Genomic DNA, 23,261 nt, shown 5'->3' with positions numbered 1-23,261 from the left:
CTTTGATTTTTTTATGGTTAATACAGTGTGGCATTATGGTCCTAATTTCAATTGATGTTTCTAGGGTGTCTCAATTGAAACGATCAAAATAGATTTTATATTTTTTTGGAAGCTTATTTTATCACGTCTTCTCTGGAGCTGCATTAAAATTTCAAGAGCAAAATAATGTTTCACCTTCCGAGGCGCTGGACTTATTCCACCCTCAGAGGCGCATAAGAATTAAAGAAGAGAGAATAATTGGAAAGCCATATTTGACAGGAAATGCCAACATTTAAGGCTTCCTCCACCGAAAGTGCGCATCTTGGATGAAGACACATAGTGACAGACTTTAAGCTGGGGTAAATTGAGGTAGAATGCTGCGCACCTTTTTTCACCTTAGCACATAGGAGAATAGGGCCCTGAATACTTACTTTTACGCGAGTAAATATTTGGATAACTACTTTTTACTTTTAATTGAGATATATGACACTAAAATAACGGTAAAATGTTTGGCTACTCTACCCACTTCTGCCTAGAGTATGTTCCATTTTGTCAAAGACTTCATTCAACTTGTAATTGTTGTGTCAGAATTCATGAGGTAAATCCAGCAAAGCCTGACAATAATTGACTGACAACAAGTAAAAAGTATGTTCTTTGCTCAGATTACGTCCAGGAACACTGGAAGGAGGATGACTTCTTTGGATACCAATATCTAAACGGCGTCAATCCCATCCTGATCCGACGTTGCAAAACTCTGCCGACAAACTTCCCCGTGACCAATGACATGGTTTGCATCCCTGCGGGCTCAGACCTGTCTAATGAGTTGAAGGTATTCGCTCGTTTCACATGAGTTCCACAGTATCTTGACGCCATGATCCAACTATTTAGTCGTTAAACTCGACAAGATAAACATACAGATTTGTTTCCCCTCAAACAGCAAGGCAACATTTACCTGTGCGACTACAAGAACCTGGACGGAATGCCAGCAAACACAGTCGTTGGAGAGCAGCAGTACTTAACGGCGCCCCTGGTTTTGTTTCACAAGAGACCAGATGACAAGCTGATGCCTATTGCCATTCAGGTGACATTAGTAAACAGTGGTGTTAAAAAAAATATGAGACATATTTTACTGCCCCGCTTTGGTGTTTCCATTTGACCTGTTGCTCCAGTTTTTTGTGGTTGCCATTTTTTAACTTGCATGAAGGCGGATGATAGGCCAATCATAGTCATTCCTCATGAAAATGATACTGCTTGTCATCACCACAATGTATAGCCCCCCCCCCCCCCTCCCAATTAATCAGGCTTCGCTACACATCTTAAAATAATGGCTGGAACTTTGCCAAATATCCGTCTGTCTCATGCAGACATGGCATCTGTCACTTTTATTCAGCGAATAGCCTAATCCTCGCATATTTTTGCTGTTAAATCGTGAGTGTAATGTTAGCATTGTAGCTTACATAGCTATGCTAGTGTTGCTAACATCTTTTCCTCCTGTCCAACTCCATAGTTATTTGTCGTATGTGATACATGGCCTCTTTTACATTGGAGAAGCACAGAGTTAGAGTGTTTATGTCAAAAGTGCACAATAGTGTTTTTCAGAAACACACAAACATAACTCACTAGCATTAAAGTTAAAGACACACACAGGCGTGTTCTCACTCAATTCTGGCATCAAGCCCATAGAGTTTTGGACAATGTGTTTCCAATTGCTTGGATTTTACTGACTTCACGTCCGGCTCACGTCCCGCCCATTAAATATGTGTGGTGGTCAAGCTAGCTCTGTTCTCAATGAGTACTGGGCACCATTTCGCCTTTCTCGAAGAAAAAATGCCCAATGCTAGTGTTGTTTTCAGCTGTACGAATCGTTCCAATCGTGAAAAGGATAAACAATTCTTCAGAGTTCTTTGAGAGGTAATCAAAAAGGGCAGAAGAGTGGAAGATTTTACGAAACAAGGACGAGAAAAGCATGCCAGTCTCACACCAGTCCAAGGGAGTAGAGTAGAAAAATGCATGAGTTTGCAGTGATCATTTGTTTAAAGGTTTGTTTGATATACTTTTAACAGTTATTATTTCCCATATAAATATTATCCTGATGAGTTGTATTTATTAAACACATGTTTGCTACGAGTGTTTCCAAAAAGAGTCGAAATCAAAGAAAGCACATGTGAGCAAATCCTAAAATAGTTTGAAGCTTTTACCAAAGGCAGCAATCATACATGAATCTTTCAGTACATACAGAATGTTGACTTCTATAGTTATATTTGAATAAAGATGGGGGAAAAACACGCACACTTGTAGACGGTGCGTGAAACAGCAACAAACATGGCTGTAGACGGTGAAGTTAAATCATAAAATGCAACCTTACCTGAGCAAACACGTTGCCCGAGAGAGTCTTGATACCAATATTATTGACCCAGCCACACACAAAGAAGTCGTACACCTCTATGTTCATCCAAGTTTCCATCTGTTTTGTCGTGTAGAATGATGTCTGGAGCACAATAGTTTGAAATGTCTGAGAACACGACCGATGTATAATCCTTTGATCGACAAATTTTTTATCAAGTATAGGGATCTATTCCATTGCAAAGTTAGATTTTTTGCTCTTATCTGCTTTTTGCAGGAAGATTTAGGCCTCTTTTGTACTCAGATAGTTTGCACGCTGCTTGCTGTACAACAACCGTCTTAGTTAGGTTGACCACCACTGGTTTTCCACTTCCGGGAAGAAGTCACGTGTCGGAATACAAGCAATACCCTATTGTGGGATCTCAAAGACTTACTTAAAACATTTCAAAAATACCGCAGTAAAGGGCTTTTCATGGTGTTTTGAAGCAATAGTCAGCTTTTTATTAAATAGCTGGCTTTTTAAAGTAGACGTGGGTGATACTGTGGATTTTGGTATTGATTCGGTAAATCTAAGGCCGGTATCGCTGATACATATAGTTGTGACTTGAAATGTATCTTTTAATATTTTTTAGGAATTCACCTCTAGTTTGTTGATTGTGATTATGAGAACACAGGACAATATATAATGAAAACGTTTGCAAATAAAAAATTGTTTGTTAAAATAGTGTGAGTTATTTTACTTGTAAATGTCAGAGTTTGTAGGTGACGAACCCCAAGATGCAGAGATGGCGGCAGGCTTGGGACAAGAAAACATGGTTTTAATGTTCAAAATTAAGAAAATGAAAACACGAACCAGAAACCAGGAAGCAGGAACAGGTAGTGATGGGTCCGGCAACACCGATGCATCGGCGCATGCGTCGAGCTCATAGAGCGAAACCCTGTGTCGGTACCGCTTTTAGAAAGTCACGTGACCGATCATGCGCTGTTTTGGTCACGTGACCGATACGCGAACTGTGTCGCACTCCCGCCTCCTCTGTGCCCTGTGAGCGGGTCTTTTCTACAGCCGGAGAAATAATAACTAAGAAGAGACGACTGAAGTGTTGATAACAACCAAACTTAACCCCCCCCCCCCCCCCCTCTATATCCCACACCCCGGATTGTAAATAATGTAAATAATTCAGTGTATATACTCTGATGATTAACTTGTGTGATGACTGTATTATGATGGTAGTATATATCTGTATCATTAATCAGGGACCCCGACTTAAGCAAGTGGAAAAACTTATTGGGGGGTTACCATTTAGTGGTCAATTGTACGGAATATGTACTTCACTGTGCAACCTACTAATAAAAGTCTCAATCAATCAATGAAAGAAATAGTCTAAAATTGAATACGTTGGAAAAACTGTTTTTTTTAATAAAAATGTGTAAAAAACTAATTTTAAAAAATCCCAGTCCACAAGCATCCTCATTCACAACACATTCTCTTAGATTTCCATGTTATGATACATGTTCACATTTTTTATTGACTGTATCTAAAAAAGATACAAATATATTTTTATTTAAATGAAGATATGAACTAATCCTAAACGACAGCATACAGCAAACAACGACACGACACGACAATACTCCAACACCGAGTGGAGGACAAAGCAGGTTTAAATAGTAGCTGGCTGATTGACACCAGGTGTGACCCGATGCCAATCAGCCACAGCTGAGGGGAAAAAGCACTCAGGGAGACAATCAGGAAATAACCAAAATAAGAGTGCTGACAGGAAACAAAGACAAACGCAGAGGAAAAACTAAGACATAGTCAAACTGTCAGGGACAAGCCTGACAGTAAATAAATACAAATATATACATGGCATGGTATAGGAAAATTATAGAACTGTCTTGGCACTATGTGTTTAATAGCAATTTAGCAAATTGTAAATGATTGAACCTAAAAATCATAGATTTTGATACTTGATGCCATATTGCAAGTATGCTTACTGTTCCCATGTTAGCATGCTAACGTAGTATGCTAACATTTATGCTAGTGTTGTAGAATACAATGGAATAGGCTTTTATTGTCATTGCATACTATGAACTTGAGTTTAGAACTTTCTTTTCCCTTGAGTTAGAATGTAGATCACTAATTGGATCACGACTCCCACAGCTGAAACAGACCCCAGGTGAAGACAACCCCATCTTCCTCCCCACTGACTCCACCCATGACTGGCTGACGGCAAGGATATTTGTTAGAAGCGCCGACTTCTCAGAGCATCAGCTCAACACGCACTTGCTGCGCACGCACCTGCTGGCCGAGGTCTTTGCCGTGTCGCTGCTACGCAACCTACCTATGGTGCATCCCCTCTACAAGGTAAGGAGCTTTGCCTGTGTGGGGTTTTGTCTTTGAGTACTTTTTCATCCTCTTTTCCTTCCATCCTTTCCCTTTAGCTCCTCATACCCCACACTCGCTACACCCTGCATATCAACGAACTAGCTCGAGATACGCTGATCGGCCCCACCGGAGTCTTCACCTTGGTATGAAAAAAAGTTAACTTTGACAATCATAAAGATCCTTTACGGGTTCCACTCACGTATTGGTCTCAGTCTGCAGCTTCCGGCGGAGTTTCTTTAAACAGGATCCTGGCGAGATCGCTGTCCACCATCACCTACACTTCCCTTTGTATCCCAGATGACATCGCTGAGCGCGACATGCAGGACGTCCCCAACTACTACTACAGGGATGATGGGCTCAAGATCTGGAACATCATGTACAAGTAAGACATTGCCGATTGTTTTATACATAATACTGTTTGGTAATTTCTTCGTGTTTGTCAAAGTTCGCAAATTTCAAATATTTGTGGTCAAAGTTTGTTGAAGCCTTGCATAGGAGAGTTTTAACTTGCACTTACAGATGTAGCGACCAACTGTAGTTACTGACAGTGGGTTTCTGAAGTGTTCCTGAGCCCATGTGGTGATATCCTTTACACACTGATGTCGCTTGTTGATGCAGTACAGCCTGAGGGATCAAAGGTCACGAGCTTAGCTGCTTACGTGCAGTGATTTCTCCAGATTCTCTGAACCCTTTGATGATATTACGGACCGTAGATGGTGAAATCCCTAAATTCCTTGCAATAGCTGGTTGAGAAAGGTTTTTCTTAAACTGTTCAACGATTTGCTCACGCATTTGTTGACAAAGTGGTGACCCTCACCCCATCCTTGTTTGTGAATGACTGAGCATTTCATGTAATCTACTTTTATACCCAATCATGGCACCCACCTGTTCCCAATTTGCCTGTTCACCTGTGGGATGTTCCAAATAAGTGTTTGATGAGCATTCCTCAACTTTATCAGTATTTATTGCCACCTTTCCCAACTTCTTTGTCACGTGTTGCTGGCATCAAATTCTAAAGTTAATGACTATTTGCAAAAAAAAAAAGTTTATCAGTTTGAACATCAAATATGTTGTCTTTGTAGCATATTAAACTGAATATGGGTTGAAAATGATTTGCAAATCATTGTATTCCCTTTATATTTACATCTAACACAATTTCCCAACTCATATGGAAACGGGGTTTGAACAATCAGGGTTTTATTTACTGCGCCTTGTCCCATTTCTTCTCCAGCAAGTACAATTTATCCAAAAAGTTATGTAATTAAATGTAACGGAGCAAATGCAGAGCGTCACTCACTACCCACCTCAGGCGAGGGCATTAGACAATGGCAGTAGGCCAGCGTAGCATGGACAATAATCTGGTACAGAGGTAGGCTGGAAGAAAGACCTTCACAACAGCCGGCAGGTGTGTGAACCAGTGGCTCCACCCCAGAATGGAGGTACTGCAAAAGAAAGCAGACTGGCAGAGGCAACACAATGTTTGTGGAGAGCGCTGCCATAAGACTCAATTTTTGGCATGTGCTCACACTATTGGGATTTGCTGATAATGTCGTGAAAATACAGACACTGCTTTTTTTTTACGATTGCTGATGTGAGTGGACTGTAGCGGTAAGGGTATGTTTTGGTCATTGAATTGTTTTTAAAAACAAAAAGGATTGGTTTATTTCCACTTCATTTCGAAACACAAAGAATAACATTAAAAATCAAAGCGTTCTTCTTTTTCGGTGTCAACGCGCAAAAACTACATCTAGAAAAAGGGTTTAATTTATATTTTTTACGAAAATGAAACCAACAATGAAAATGATCAGTCAGCGGAAATTCATATTTTGATATTTCTGATATTCCGACACCAGAAGCAAAAGTTGCTATTTAAAGACAAGATCACAAACTGGCCCCTAGGAAAAAAAACTGTGATGGTGCATCCTGTGTTTTTGCATAAAAGCATATTCACCCATGATCATTTGGAGTCTGTGTAGGTCTGTGCACCGTCCGTTCATTAGTTTTTCAAAATAAAACCAACAGTAAAAAATAACAACTCGGTTTTTCCGTGTTTGTTTCCAGACCCAAAATGAAAAACGGATAACGAATTGTTTTTTTTATTTTATTGCAGATTTTGGGTACAATTGGAAAAATTTACAAAACAGATAACAGATATTTAAACTTTTTTTTTGCAAATCCATTTGAGACATCAGGTTTACCCGGAAGTGGATACCTGTGGACTTGGGTTTGCTGGTAAATAACAACAAAACAAAAAAATGTACCGGATTGATGTTTGGCGAGGTTACAACAAAAACATCACATAACTTCAACTTGATTTAGGCTCCATTAGTCTTCCTGTGTTCTTCGCTGTTTGTTTACCTGCAAGCCCACGTCTACAGATATCTACTTCCAGGTAAACTTGACGTCTCAATGAATTTTGAAAAAATTACAAATGAAAAAACGGACAACAAATCGCTATTCCAATTTCCGATTTTGTACACAATTGGAAAATGGATAAAATAAATAACAGCCATTTCAGCATGTTTTTTGCAAATCCATTCGTGACGCCAAATTTACACGCTAATAGATAGCCATGCGTGGGCTTGTAGTTAAACAAAGACTGAGTTAGGACTGATGGAGTCTAAATCAAGTTGAAGTTATGGGATATCTTTGTTTAGTTATAAAAGTCCCTATTTTTGTAAAAACAAAATGCACACTTTGAATACACTATAAAGTGTATATATACTGTACACACACACACACACACACACACACACACACACACACACATATATATATATATATATATATATATATATATATATATATATATATATATATATATACACTATATTGCTGCGTTCGACACCGTCGACCACGCCACCTTAATCACTCGTCTTGATAACTGTGTGGGCATTAAGGGCGCCGCCGTCGGCTGGTTCCGGTCGTACCTAACCGACAGGAGTTTTTGCGTAAAAGTAGACAGTTTTATGTCTTCCACAGCTCCTCTACCACATGGGGTCTCCCAGGGCTCAATCCTTGACCCAATTTTATTTGCACTTTACCTTCTCCCCCTCGGTTCTGTTTTCAGGAAATTCGGTATTGCATTTCATTTTTATGCCGATGATTGCCAGATCTACTTTCCCATGGCACAAAATACCACGGTCCAACGTCTTATTGACTGCCTGCACGACATCAAAGCCTGGCTTTCAGTTAACTGCCTGAGCCTAAATGAAAACAAAACAGAAGTTATGTTGTTCGGTTCAAGTCGCTCTCCCTCCCCCAACGTGGACCTCGGCACTCTGTCCCCGTATCTTAGTGACTGTGTCACAAACCTGGGGGTAAAGTTCGACTCAGATTTTAAGTTCGAAAAACAAATCAGCAGCGTCGTACAAAAAAGCTTTTATCAACTACGCCAAATAGCGAAAGTTAAACCGTTTCTGTCAGGACATGATCTTGAGAAATTAATCCACGCCTTTATCTCGACTCGTCTTGACTACTGCAATGCCCTGTACGTAGGCATTAGCCAGGCCTCACTCGCCCGCCTGCAGCTCGTGCAGAACTCTGCTGCTCGTCTGCTAACACAGACCAGCAGGCGTGAGCACATCACCCCTATACTAGTGTCCCTTCACTGGCTCCCTGTGCGTTACCGAATTAATTTTAAACTCCTACTATTTGTTTTTAAATGTCTAAACAACCTCGCTCCAACATATCTCTCCGACCTCCTTCAGCCTTACTGCCCCCCGATCCTTAAGATCAGCCGATCAGCTGCTATTGACGGTCCCTGACACAAGGCTGAAGCTTAGAGGTGACAGAGCTTTCGCCGCTGCTGCTCCCAAGCTTTGGAACGACTTTCCTTTGAGTGTTAGACAAGCCTCCTCTCTTCCTGTTTTTAAATCGCTCTTAAAAACATACTTTTATTCCATGGCTTTTAACAATCAGTGATCTCCATCTTGCTATGGCATCCCACAATGCACCTGCTGTGAACCTGTTTTTATGTTTTATTTATTTATTTTTTATCGTGCTCTGTTTGTGTTGTGTTGTGCTTGCTTGTTTCTCTTGTGTTATCTTTTAACCTGCCCATTGTACAGCACTTTGGCTACCCCTGTGGTAAATTTTAAATGTGCTTTATAAATAAAGTTGATTTGATTTGATTTGTCAGTGTGTACAGGAAGTGATGTCATCGAAATGGCAGCCCTCATAGGGTTTCAAGTGGCACACAAAATTAATGAATGGATGAATGAATGAATGAATGAATGAAGCGTTTGTACGCCGAGAAATGGTCCGCACACAAAGGCATATTTGGCGCGATGTAAACATTTGTAAACTGAACAGGACGTAAATAGAGTAGTTCACTTCACTTCACTACCTGCTGCCATCTAGTGGACGATTACTTAACTGCAAATGGCACACCAGTTAGATGAAATGGCCACACATTAGGCTACTATCGTTCACAGCATACAAGTGTTCCAGAGCACCGTCGAGTTGAAAAAATAAAACTAAACTACTATTATTAAAATAGAGTAGTATTTCAGTACATTGTATATACAGTATATGCATACAATATAATAATAATGATGATGGATTAGATTTGTATAGTGTTTTTTTAGACACTCAAAGCAGTAAAAACTGAGAACCCATCTTCATTCACCCCACATTCATATATTGGTGGTGGTCATACGTGTTTATTAATGATGTGGAGGTTGAGGTATTAATGTAGTGTGTGATTTTCTACAAGCCTTCTTTGGTGCATATTTCACAAGTTCATATGCCCGATATCTTGGCAATTGTGCACAAAATCAGAAATTGGAAGAACTATCCATTATGGGTTTTCTCATGAAAACAAATATTGAAAAAAATAGTTGTCATTTGTTAGTTTAGTGTTGGTTTAATATTGAAAACGAATGACCGGAAGGCACACAGAGCATCTGGTCTTTACATTTGTTTTCCTACAAGCCAGTCTGCCATCTTATCTTTAAGTAGCAATTTCCGGTTCCAATGTCAGAACATGAAAAACTTTTATTTTTTTATCTGTTTTTTTTTGTTTTCTTGACTAATGTTTTTTTTTTTTTTTTTTTTAGATCTAATTGTCCTCTGACAATGAAAAAAAAAGAAGAGGACTTTGTTTCTAATTTTTTTCGTATGTGTTTCAAAATAAAATTCAAATAAAATGATGTATTTTTTTGCTTTTCAATTCCCATACATGTACAGAAAAGTCAATAACCAAAACAAGATGGCTGTGAATTGATCTGTTTTTCTTCACAGGTTTGTGCAAGGACTGCTAGAGTATTACTACAAAAGTGACGACGACGTCCTGAAAGATTCAGAACTGCAGACTTGGATCGGGGACATTTTTGAACATGGCTTTCTTTCCCAGCCACAAACAGGTGATCCTTTTATATTATATAGCTATGTTGTTTCAACAATCATTTTGAGTGCTTCACATGCACGCTTTACACTGACTACTCTAAGGTATCTCCAAGTTTGTGATGATATACTGGAATAAAAATGCTTGGGGTGTACTCAATTTTCAGTCCCTGGGTGGCCGCCACAGTAATGCGGTCTCTCGTAGTTGTTGCGTTTTTCATTCCTTACACTGAACAAAGAGAGCGAAATCCACCAAGTCAAATTCCTTGTGCGTTAAACATACTTACTCCAACAATTCATACAAATTTAACTGATCCCCGCCTCACAACTTTGTCCAATCCCCTCAGTTTTCCCACACAATTTGACTGATCATCGACCAGCAGAACTCCAATGCAACGTCACTGTCAAACCAACCAAATGTCTCCCTGCGTTGTTCTGTGTTCACTTCTTTGTTTACATTGTGCATAAACTATTTTCAACTGTGAAAATGTTTATTCTTTTCTTATATGAAGGTTATGACATATTTATATCAGCCTTTTCCTTGCAATATGTTTGCATTTTTGTGTATGTTGGTCAGATGCTTATCTCAGTTTTTTGTTTATTTTTGTTCTTTAATTACTTTTTTTTTACAGCAAATATTACAGTATTATAATATATATATATATATATATATATATATATATATATATATATATATATATATATATATATATATATATATCATTTAATTATAATAACTTTCACTTTCTCCCTCAATTGTGTTGCAACATCAACAAAAAAATTTCAGTACTCACCATTGCGATTTTTGTGAAGAACTTTCTGCAAAAAAAAAAAAAAAAGGCCTGTGTGATTCTTAGGAGACTGATAAATTCCTGTCAGTGTGCGAGCGGTAGAAAATGGATGGATGGATGTTCAAAAATGTTTAATTTAAGATGCAGATAAAACATATTGTGTTAGATTTCTTGAAATCATGTGCTTTTTGAGGTTAGGGTTACAAAAAAACACTTACCGTATTTTTCGGACTATAAGTCGCAGTTTTTTTTCATAGTTTGGCCGGGGGTGCGACTTATACTCAGGAGCGACTTATGTGTGAAATTATTAACACATTATCGTAAAATATCAAAGAATATTATTTGGTTCATTCACGTAAGAGACTAGACGTATAAGATTTCATGGGATTTAGCGATTAGGAGTGACAGATTGTTTGGTAAACGTATAGCATGTTCTATATGTTATAGTTATTTGAATGACTCTTACCATAATAAGTTACGTTAACATACCAGGCACGTTCTCAGTTGGTTATTTATGTGTCATATAACGTACACTTATTCAGCCTGTTGTTAGCTATTCTTTATTTATTTTAAATTGCCTTTCAAATGTCTATTCTTGGTGTTGAGTTTTATCAAATAAATTTCCCCAAAAAATGCGACTTATACTCCAGTGCGACTTATATATGTTTTTCCCTTCTTTATTATGTATTTTCGGCCGATGCGACTTATACTCCGGTGCGACTTATACTCCGAAAAATACGGTACTACAACTTCATAAAACCATAAGGGGATTGATTAATGAAAAAACTTTTCTTTCAACTTTATTTTGGAAAAATGCTACTGCAAAATCAGGCATTTTATGTTGCAAAAATCACACAAAAAAGGCCGCGAACTGGAAGGACTGACTATTATGAAATACTGCATGCGTACATTTAAGCTACTAGCAAAAATGACACCATTTTGTTTCTGTCCCTGGCAGGAATCCCTCAGAGTTTCACCACTGTGCCTGAGATGATCAAGTTCGTCACCATGGTGATGTTCACTTGTTCCTGCCAGCATGCGGCTGTAAACAGCGGGCAGGTGAGCCCTCATTGTGTTGTTTACGATACAAATAAACCAATAACTAAAACACTCGTTGCAGTACGACTACAGCGGCTGGATGTCCAACAGCCCCCCGACTTTGCAGCGTCCTCCCATGACGAAAAAAGGGACAACGACGGAGGCCACAATGTTGGCCACGTTACCTCCCGTCAGTGTGACAGCTTCGATCATGAACGTACTATGGCTGCTCAGCAGTCAGTCGTCAGACTTTGTAAGTAGACCAAAACTTTCAGACAAATTACAAAGTGTGTGTGTGGGGCGGGGGGATACAAGTGCTACAAGGTTAGTTGGTCAGGGTCATCAATGTAAAAATATGTTTATTAGCCATTCCACTGAATTTCTGCCATCAGCTTGATGTAACGCTGTAAAAAAACATACATTTCGGGATTTTTTTTCACTTCTAAATGTGATAATACAAATATTAAATTGCTACAAATGCGCATAGGTCCATCTCAGGCCACTTTATTTGATGTTTTACACGATTCCTCGGTGGTAGATGACTCATTTCAGTAACAGGACTGAAAGTAACAAGAGTGAGTTTTTTTGCATTACCAAATACAGGAAATATAGCCCTATGGCATTTATTCCAATAGCATGTTGACACTCAGCACATTGCAGTCATTCAACATTTTTTTTTTCTAACTAAACACAAATACCCCTAGCCTCCTCAAAAAATTGGTAACAGGACTGTGCTAATATTTAATCCCCTCTTTAGTCATGGTTGAAATACCATGAAGTGAAATTACTTTTGGTCTGTAGAACATCTGAATGATGCAACTTCCCATGGAGTATGTGACTTGTGAAATATTCCACATATTCCACATTTCATTGACACATCCATATTCCACAGGACTGAGTGAAAACCCAGGGATATCAATCAATCCTTTTATTGTCATTGTCATAATAACATCAGTTATAGTACAGCAGCATGGAAAAGAGTTGCCGGTCACTTTGATTCAATAATCTTCTGGTACATGCACGGGCAGTCCAATAACAGTAGTTATTATGGCAGGACAGGAGAAAGGTGGGAGGGGGCGGGGAACACTCAGATGTTAGAATGCAATGTCCAGGGCATGGTTATAGAGGTGGCGTTACAGAAAATGGGAAGGCTGTAGTCTCAAAGCCTGATGATACAGACTGAAAGACATTCTGGTGGTACAGCCGTAAATGTAGCTTCTTCCAGAGCAGGGGTCGGGAACCTTTTTGGCTGGGAGAGCCATGAAAGCCAAATATTGTAGAATGTATTTCCGTGAGAGCCATATAATGTTTTAACACTGAATACAACTAAATGTGTGCATTTTTAAGTAAGACCAACATTTTTAGAGTATAAGTCTCTTATTCTCTTTAATAACATTGTTATTCTGAAGCTAACCAATAATCAATAAAATGCTTCTTACCATTAATGCGACCCTCCTGTACCCCGAAGAACAGCTGGGATTGGCTGAGCCACTCGCAACCTTGAACAGGTGCTGTAGAAAACTGGATGGCTTAAAATGCATGATAATGTTTTATATTTTGAACGTTATTTTTAACCCTGTGATTTCCAGCGGGATTATTCATGAGTTATCGTGTTAAGCAATGTCAGCTAAGATTTATCTGAGAGCCAGATGCAGTCATCAAAAGAGCCGCATCTGGCTCCAGAGACATAGGTTCCCTACCCCTGTTCCAAAGGGCAGCAGGTGGAACAGGTCCCGTGCAAGATGTTGTGTATTCGTCTTAGGCAGCGAGCGGTATACACGGTAATCATCTGTGGGAGTGTTGTCCCTGTAAGTTTTCCCGCTGCTTTAACCACTCGTTGGAAGCCCTGTTAGTTAGCTTTTGTGCAGCTATCAAAGCACACTAAGAAACGGTGTCTTAGGACACGGTTTATGGCACAGTTGTCAAAGTTTACCGTTAGTTCCTGCAGGATTTTTGCGCACTTTAATTTTCCTTAAAAACAAAAGATGTTGTTTGGTCTTTCCAACCATAGAAGCAATGTTAATGTCCCAGCATGGATTGTCTGTCACAGTCACAACTAAACATTTGAAGTGTTCAACCCTCTCTAAAACCTCATTGCAAATAAAGAGTGTGGAGAGTTTTTTGCCTTTTATCCGCAAAAGTCCACAATTTCTTCTTTGTTTTTAAAATGTACATGTTCCCTGAAAAAAATGATCTGATTATGCGTGCATTTTTATGCATCACACATTAAGTCGGAATACTTTATTTTGACATGCACAGCACATACAGAAAACGGAAGTAGAAGAAGCAGTGACTTCCGCTCTAAACAAACATGGCTCTGTGCATATCTGCTTGTCCGACGCTGTCACGTTAATTATTTGTCTATTTTTCCTTCTGTTTGCTACTTTTGCTTTACCTCTCTTTTTGAAATCAATCAATCAATCAATCAATGTTTATTTATAGAGCCCTAAATCACAAGTGTCTCAAAGGGCTGCACAAGCCACAACGACATCCTCGGTACAGAGCCCACATAAGGGCAAGGAAAAACTCACCCCAGTGGGACGTCGATGTGAATGACTATGAGAAATGCCGCACGTCTTCATGGTACGACATTCTGTGTACTTGCCTGAGACTAACAGTCAGCACCTGGAGTAGCTGTAATGTCAAGAATAAAACAGCTCGTTGAGACGACAACTGGACCCATTATTTTATTGTTACATCGACACATGGCACTCCAGACCATTCTTTTGTTTTTGCTAGTCTTGTTCTTAGAGCACCAAACTCAACAACAGTATATAATGCTACTTCTGTACATGTTGAACGGGGGGAGACGACAGCAAGACAATCGTTTCATTTCGAGACTATTTAACTTAGTCCCTCCTCCACCACCAACGTATAGCTTATGTCATATACATGCGCAGTAAGGATCATTTCAACCCAAATTTCGGAAGACGTGTTTTAATGCGCTCCAATCTGAATGACTATTGGAATAAACCACCTGTCTCGATCGGAATTCAAATTTGATCCAAACGTGTGATAGGGTCAGGAAATGACGTTTTTATTCCGGTTAGGCTTTTCATCTGATTAATTGTGTCCATGTGCACATAGCTATTGGTGTCATGGACATATTTGACAGTGAGGTTTAATGTAGATGAAGTAAAAGAGGCTATACAGTAAGGGTGTAACGGTACGTGTATTTGTATTGAACCGTTTCGGTACGGGGGGTTCGGTTCAGAACGGCGATGCACCGAACGAGTTTCCACACGAACATATTAAGTAGCGCACCGCACGGACGGAAAAAAGTAGCGTAACGCACGTTGTGTAAACAGTGCACACCGAGGCACCACACACGGAATGCTAGCAACGGCCGGGCTACGACAACATGCAAAAGCCAGAGCTGGAAGACCCTCCTGCCTCGTTAAGATCTCCCGTTTGGGAACACTTCGGCTTCGCGGTGCTATACAACAATGGAGGACGAGAGGTGAACAAAGCTAAAGCGTTTTGCCGACATTGTTCAGCAGCAGTAGGGTATGCTTCTGGCAACACGTCAAACACGCTAACCCATTTGGAGCAGCACCACCCCCAAGTGAACATCGCTTCAACGAAGAGAAAGACGAACAAACACAGCTCCCCACCGCATTAAAGCAGCCTCTCCTCGGCGAGTCAGACAGGGCTAAAGCAATAACAAATGATTTTATAGCAGCAGATTTAAGACCATATTGCATTAAAAACTAGATTTTGACCCACTTCTATGGTGGAAGAACAATGAGCCCATATATCCTTTTACTGCCAAGTTAGCCAGGCACTACCTCGCCATACCTGCTACCTCAGTGCCCAGCGAAAGGGTATTTTTCACAGCTGGAGACATTGTAACTGCAAGCAGGTCTGCTCTTTCTGCAGACAATGAGGATAAACTGATTTTTCTGGCAAAAAAACATGAAGATTGAGTGAAAGTCACCAGGGTTAAAGGCTGGGCGGAAAAAAGAAAAGTTAATCTGAGGCTGAGTTGACTTGAAACTGTTTAATGTTGCACTTTTTATATGTAGAAGAAAAGTTTTATCATTTTATTTAATCTGTGCAGCAACTTAAAGCAGTTTAATGTTGCACTTTATATGTAGAAATGTTGCACTTTATATGTAGAAAGGTTTTGTTAAGAAACCAATTCTGAGCCTTATCTTATTTAGTTTGTATTTTATATATGTCGACCACATTAACCCTGGCAATGGACCCTGTGTGTATATGTATGTTATTATTATGCTTAGCATTCATGACTGCCTGCTGTTGCACTGATCAGCCTAGTGGTGGCTCACATCCATCACACACAGAGCTATTTCTACTTTTGGGCAGAATTATTATAGTGTTCCCAACGTTAAAAGGATAAAGCCGTTGTTTACAAACTTGGTAAATAGAGAACCAAAAAATTTATATTTTGTTGTTTTCTTACTGTACCGAAAATGAACCGAACCGTGACCTCTAAACCGAGGTATGTACCGAACCGAGATTTTTATGTACCGTTACACCCTTACTATACAGTCATGTCTGAGGAGGGTGTAGAGCATGGGTGTCAAACTCTGGCCCGCCGTGTAATTTCACTTGGCCCTTGAGGCGATATCAAATTAACACTCGAGCTGGCCCGGCGATTATATTCAGCGGCGGTGCCGCGGTAACACCGCATTCACCGCTAATTCTCATACTTGCCAACCCTTCCAGGAGAGTCCCAGATTTCAGTGCCCCTCCCGAAAACCGTCACGTCTGCTTTTCATCCAGTCCAACGTGTGCTGGCCCAATCACATAATATGTGCGGCTTCTGCATGCACACGCAAGTGAATGCAATTCATACTTGATCAACAGCGATACAAGTTACACTGAGAGTGGCCATATAAACAACTTTAAGTTTTGTTAGAAATATACGCCACACTGCGAACCCACACCAAACAAGAATGACAAACACATTTCGGGAGAACATCTGCACCATAACACAACATAAACACAACAGAACAAATACCCAAAACCCTTTGCAGCACTAACTCTAAGCCAAGCGTATGTGTTTTTGTCTTGCAGAAGGATTGTGAATGATAAACAGCACATCTATTTCCACTTTCTGCGTATTTCCAGTATGACTGATCTGATAATATGGTCAGAGTGCAGAAGCTTTACTACCGTGACGTGAAATCTACGAAAATTGCTAAAAGATATTCAGAGCGGAAGATTCAAAACAGCTGACTGAATTTGTGGCATTTTGTGATGTTTAGACAATATTTTTACATATTTTGCGGATTTTAAACACAATTGGATATGGTTTAATGGATACAATGAAACACAATCAAGCATATAAAGTCAACTTGTTTTTTCCACTCTGGCACAGCAGTTCAGATTTTGGGTGTGTATCACGGGTGTAGCAGAAGAGAAAGGTGATCTAACAGGTATAATTGAGGGTAGGCGTGGGCTCTGTGTGCACTGCCAAGTTTGTGTAAACCTGATCCAGCATTTTCCTCCCTCGGTTGCACAGTTTAGGCTTCCATGAAACGTAAACAAGAAACCGTTTTTACAGTCAAGACTAGTTAGTCTCTACTGACTGATGAGATTTCGTCTGAGCTCCTCCAGATGAATTAGAGTTAGCACATTATCCCGATTGGCAAAAGGGAAATAGCTGTAATGTCCTCCTTATTTGTGATGTTTAATGCATGAGAGGCTTGCATATAGAAAAGTACTCTCATTCATTTCCTGATAATAATACACTGAATATCTTTTGTTCCCATCATCGTGTCGCACCACAAAGAGACGACGGAGCAAAAATATAAGTGTCCTAACTTTTTCCACCAAAGTCCACTTACGAGGGATCCAATTTGTAATTTAGTAAAAAAAAGAGAGAGAGAGGCAAAAAACATGTATTCAAAGACAACGAATTAGTCACAAATTGCCTCTGAATTGTACTTATAACACCCTTGAGGTAGCCTAAATACAATAATGTTAAAGTATTTATTGAACCACAAAAACAATTTCAGAAGGAACAACATTATTTTTTTTAAGTCAATGGCTGTTCTCATCCAGGTCTTTGTAATCTCAGGGCATTCAATCAATCACAACTGGACTGTTTGTCTGAGAAGACGTCTCCTCTCTCATCCAAGTAGGCTTCAGCAGTTCATGCTCATAGACTTAGGTTGTTAGATCTAGGTTTAAACTTAGATAGGTCTTATCTAGACTAGTAGCTGGTGCCAAAACCCCAACTATTTATACTCCAACACAAGGAGGGTGTGCCTTGGCAAGGATGGTTCCGCCCTATTTTCAAGAGAAAAATAGCTGTTAAGATGCAAATTAGCAACCCTTCTTGTCAATGCCAACGACAGTCGGTAAAGTGGAATTTCTCCTCGTTGGTATTGACAAATTTTGTGGCACAGCAGTTGACTGTCAGGGCCAGCATGGCCTTCTCTACTAAATCATAATCATAAATTGATAAAAGTTAATTCTATTTTTAATTTACTTTCCCTAAATATATAAAAGTATTCATCATATTATCTTCTTGTCATATTAGGCTCCAGTGTTGCTGTTTTTACATTAGAGCTTTTATTCAATCAGAATTCAGCTAGCTTGTTGCCAGCGCTGTTTAAATCTGCCAAAGGCCTTCTGAATCAACAATGTGGCGGTCTGTGCAGTGTAGGTGAACGGGGAACATACCGTCGATAAACAGTTGCGATAGCCAATCAGATCCTGAGTTGTTGACAGTTGAACCGTTGAACGTGACATTAACTCCTCCTGTGATTAAATTAGTAACCAATCACAAATTGCAAAACAAACAGAGCCGCACTTGGCTAGCAGAGAAATCTGATACATAGTCGCTTTTTTAACCCATGAAGGCTGAAGGAGAGCAAAACGTTCATTAGGTTGTAGATATATATTTGCAATGCCATTTTCAAAAAGGACATTTCAAGAGAAGCTAGAACTAATGAGACGAGTTCGGCTGACCCCCGAGCTTGCTAACCTGTGCCAGCAGGTGAAATGGTTTGGCCGCCACTTCCAATCGAATCAACCAACTATGAGCGGTACTCCTGGCTTCCGGCTTCCGATTCTGAGTTCAAATATTTGATTTCTTTACTTTTTCATGTTTAATATGTTTTTACAATTATTAACATTTTGACACTACCACGTAAGATATACTTTAATAGTTAATGCGGGTTTGTTGATTTTTAAATGGGTCAGAAGATAGCCTGTTTCATACACTATTGAGGTGAATCAATGTCCAGTGGTATGCAGATGTGTTTCTGTATGGTATTTCTCCAGCTGTGGTCATGTGGTGACATACATTTTGGTATTATGAGAGGTATTTATTAAAGTCGGACTAAGTAGGATACTACTAATGCACGGCCCACCAGTGGAACAACCACCATCAGCACAAAATCAGTCGGAATTATCCCTGATAGCATTCCATTCAGTTGTAAAAGTTGGCACAAAATGAGCATCTGTGACCAGAATATTACTAACTCCTGTTATTTGTTGGAGGCTAAATTGCAGTCTTTTAGGAATAGTTGAAAGGGCAGTGTTGTATGTGGGAGACAGGAGGTGTCACAGACCACCTCTTCTGTTCAGGGATGGTTTTTCAACCTTGTCATAGATGGCTTCCCTCACTCCTCTTTCGTACCATCCGTCCTCCCTGTCCAGAATCTGTACAGTTTTGTTCTTAAGGGAGTGCTGTTTCTCCCGGAGGTGCAGGTTGACAGCTGAGTCTTGGCCTGAAGAGTTTGCCCGTCTATGCTGTGCCATACGCCGGCTTAGTAGTTGTTTTTTCCCCCCAATATATGAATCAGTGCATTCATCATTACACTGGATAGTATACACCAGTTTTTGTGGGTGTGGGGTGTCCGGCCTTTAACCCTGTAAGACCCGGACATAGAAATACATGAATAAAAAAATATTCAACCTGTCAGATGGTGTTGTAGGGGGCATTTGGGAATTAAAATGAAGTGTTGGCAAATTTTTCATATTTTGATAAGGTTTTATGGAACCGTTGTAACAATACAACGTTGGGTGAAAAGGGTAGCAAAATTTTCCATAAGCCATTTGTATTCATTTTCTGAACAACATGTTCCACATGTTTTCACTTCAGTCAAACAACTAAGGGTTCATTTCAATGCTTATTGCTCATCACCTTGACTCAGAACACTGTAAAATAATAATTATAATAACAACATTACTCATTTTTATGAACAGTCAATTTTATTTGAATCAATGAAAAACACACATTTTCAGGAACTTCTAGGGTGGTCTATGCTGTATATACAAGTTGGCTTTGCATATGATTTTGGTAATTTGTCATGTGTACAACACTGTTGGTGTGATCAAGTTCCGCATTGTTCTTCTGGCAACCAGCATGCATGTGCTGACTATGTTCACTTGCAGTGAAAGTCCAGGAAACAGTTCTTGCTGTCCGAGAAGCAGAGATGCACTTCACACTTGTGGCATTGTGTGTTGGTGTACCCAGTAGGGCAATGCCTGCAGCGGCCTCTCGTTGTCTTCTTGGGTAAATGCCCAATCTGATCGTGGCGTACATCCACTGGCAGGTGTCCATGCGATTTCTTGTATGGGGTGCTGGTTGGAGCCGAGGATTGTCTCTTGCCAGTGACCGGGCTGCTTGTGACTGGGCTGCCATTGCCTGAAGGTCGTCCTCTCTTTGGAGTGACTGTGTCCACCAGAATGAGAGCGGATGCCATCTGTGCTTGGAACCTTTGCAGGTTAAGCTCAGGTTTCTCCTTGAGAGCTTGGCAGTCGCGCTTGTAGAGGAGCCAGGCGTTGACCACAGCAAGTGTGATGGTGTGCCAGAAGATGTACAGGTACCAGCGGCGGGATTTGATGCAGAACTTGTATATTGCAGTGAACGAGTCCAGCAAATCAACACCTTCCATGTACTGATTGTAGTTACCCACAATGTACGGCCTTTCAACTTCAATGTAGGTCTTGTTGGCTTTGTCCCAGCGTTGAATCTTCTGCACAGGTTCCGTTCCAGCAAAGGATGACACAAGTGTGACGGCCCTGTTGTCAAACCATTTGACAGCAGAGATGTTGTGGTTCGCCTCCACTCTGTGGTCGAAGGTTCCTCTCCCTTTCTTCTTCAAGCTCTTGTCGTCTTCAAGGTTGCAATTGGGGATGCGGACTTGCCTTGCTGTACCCACATAATGGATGCCAAGCCCAAGGAGCTTCTCGATCAGTGGGACTGATGTGAAGTAGTTGTCTGCATAGATCTTGTAGTTTTGGCCCGCCGGCAGAGTTGAAGCAAGCTTCATCACAACATCACCTGACAAGCCAAGTTCAGATTTGGCTCGGACTCCATTGTTGCTCCCTTGGTAGACATCAAAGTCACACATCATGCCAGAGATTCCAGTTCTCACCCATACCTTGAAGCTCCGTGGGTGTGGTTTGCCCCGCATGTATTGTTTGATGCTGTTGTATCTTCCTTTGAAAGCAATCATCATCTCATCCACTGAGTTGTGCTCTTCTGGGACCACCTTCAGGCACTTCTCTCTGAATGAATCAAGCCATGGTCTGATTTTCCAGAGTTGATCCTTCTTCTCCGTCTCAGACACTGTCAAGTTGTTGACTAGATGTAAGGATGTCAACAGAGCCTGGAATCTGTTGCGGGAGATCACATCAGCAACAGGGGGGTACCGTGTATCTGTCTCCCAGTACATCTATATGATTATCATAAATACCATTATCATCCTAGAACAACAAACTTTTACTAAGTTGCAGCAGCACTTAGCAAATATGCATAGTTTAGTTTAGCCTTCTGCCTAACTAAATGTTTTTTTTTTCTTTTAGTTTGCAATATTAAAGTGCAAATGTGCACAGACAGAAGGAATAAGTGTGTGTAAATTAAAATATATTGTAGATTCCTGACAAAACATCTATTTAGACTACACAGTATCCTGGTAGGTAAACTAGTCACAAGGGAATATTTGCTACCACATTGACCCATGGTTGTACATATACAACCAATATAAAACATCATCTAAATCATATTTTTTGGAGGTATTTCACAATAATAACATAGGTACATGTTCTAGACATTATAAAGATCACAGTAAAAAATATTAGATGCATTCTACTTGCATTGATTTGATCAATTTGGTCTAGTTTCAGAGTGATCTGACTGGGATTGAACCCAGTCCCCTTTGATTGGGCGCTAGCTGCTTTAACCATTCAGCTATCCGTTGTCTTCTTGAAAGGAGATTTCCGTCCCTAATGACATATTTAATTGAGAACCTGTCTCAGTAAACTATGATATAAAAGAGCAGTTTCTCTGACTGGATCTTTCCTAGTTACCAAACGATCTGACTGGGATTTGAACCGAGTCCCATTTGACTGGGCGCTAGCTACTTTGACCACTAAGCTAGTCTTGGTCTTCTTGAAGCTAGATTTCGAGCCCCAATGACATATTTAATTGAGATCCTGTCTCACTAAATCACAATGATAGTGAAACAAAACACTAACTCCCTACTGGGATTTGAACCGGTACCCCTTGCTTGGTGGCCAACAGTGTTAACCACTCAGCTATCCCAGGTCTTGCAGAGCTAGATTCCAGGCGCTAAAAACAAATATAATCGAGGACCCGTCTTAGTAAACTACGATGGAGATGAACCAAAACTTTGGAGCTTTGTTAAGTTACTGATCATGCAAATAGTCAATCATGACATTGCTGGTTTTACTGCTGTTGGGCAGCACACACACACACAGAGTACTTACAAGCAGACACAGTGTGTAGACAGAAAAGGGAGAATGGATGCATTTTGGTGTAAAAAGTAAAGATAAAGGTGAAGTTATAACACTGAAACACCCTCAGGAAGAGCTGCTTTAAGACATGGCTAGCTAGCTCGCAGCTAACATCCATCCACAGTGTTTTAGCTACTTCTAAATCACTAATCCTGGCCTCTTTGGCGAGAAATAAAGTAAGTTTCTTACAAGTAGCATTATCACTAGAGGACGAGGAATAGCTAAACATGCTTCACTACACACCGTAGGACAGGGGTGGGCAATTAATTTTTACCGGGGGCCGCATGAGCAACCCGAGCACCGCTGGAGGGCCACACCGACAATATTTCAATTAAATTTTGCTCAAATTATTTTTGATATACCGTAAGATAAATAATAATAATAATAATATTTTCATTTAACCTAACTGATCTTTATACAAAAGCAGATGGCTTTTGATGGTTTTATTTTTAACACTTTCTTACACAACACCTCCTGATGTATATTACAATGCAAACATTTCAATTTGTGTCACTTTATCCTGCATCCTCTTTGTTGTGAACGTAGCACGCCTGTAAGGTGATTGGCGAAGAAGGAGGAAGCGTTGCTGTTGCGGAAATGAGGAGTGAGGATAGACGTGCGTGTGGAAAGAACGAGATAAG

General features: G+C 40.1%; 1 protein-coding gene across 1 annotated transcript in view; it reads left to right on the top strand.

Annotated features, from left to right (window-relative positions):
* The window catches only part of LOC133621657 (arachidonate 12-lipoxygenase, 12R-type-like), a 55,224-nt gene that overhangs the window by 27,966 nt on the left and 3,997 nt on the right, over positions 1-23,261 (top strand). Inside the window, exons 6-13 of the mRNA XM_061983887.1 lie at positions 642-808; positions 917-1,060; positions 4,481-4,684; positions 4,762-4,848; positions 4,918-5,087; positions 9,950-10,071; positions 11,801-11,901; positions 11,963-12,133. Of these exons, the coding sequence (XP_061839871.1) occupies positions 642-808; positions 917-1,060; positions 4,481-4,684; positions 4,762-4,848; positions 4,918-5,087; positions 9,950-10,071; positions 11,801-11,901; positions 11,963-12,133 (1,166 nt within the window). The remainder of the gene's footprint in view (positions 1-641; positions 809-916; positions 1,061-4,480; positions 4,685-4,761; positions 4,849-4,917; positions 5,088-9,949; positions 10,072-11,800; positions 11,902-11,962; positions 12,134-23,261) is intronic.

This window comes from Nerophis lumbriciformis, linkage group LG25, assembly GCF_033978685.3.
Source record: "Nerophis lumbriciformis linkage group LG25, RoL_Nlum_v2.1, whole genome shotgun sequence".
Taxonomy (NCBI): Eukaryota; Metazoa; Chordata; class Actinopteri; order Syngnathiformes; family Syngnathidae; genus Nerophis; species Nerophis lumbriciformis.
The sequence above is the reverse complement of the archived record's forward strand: the minus strand, read 5'-3'. Positions and strand labels throughout refer to the sequence as shown.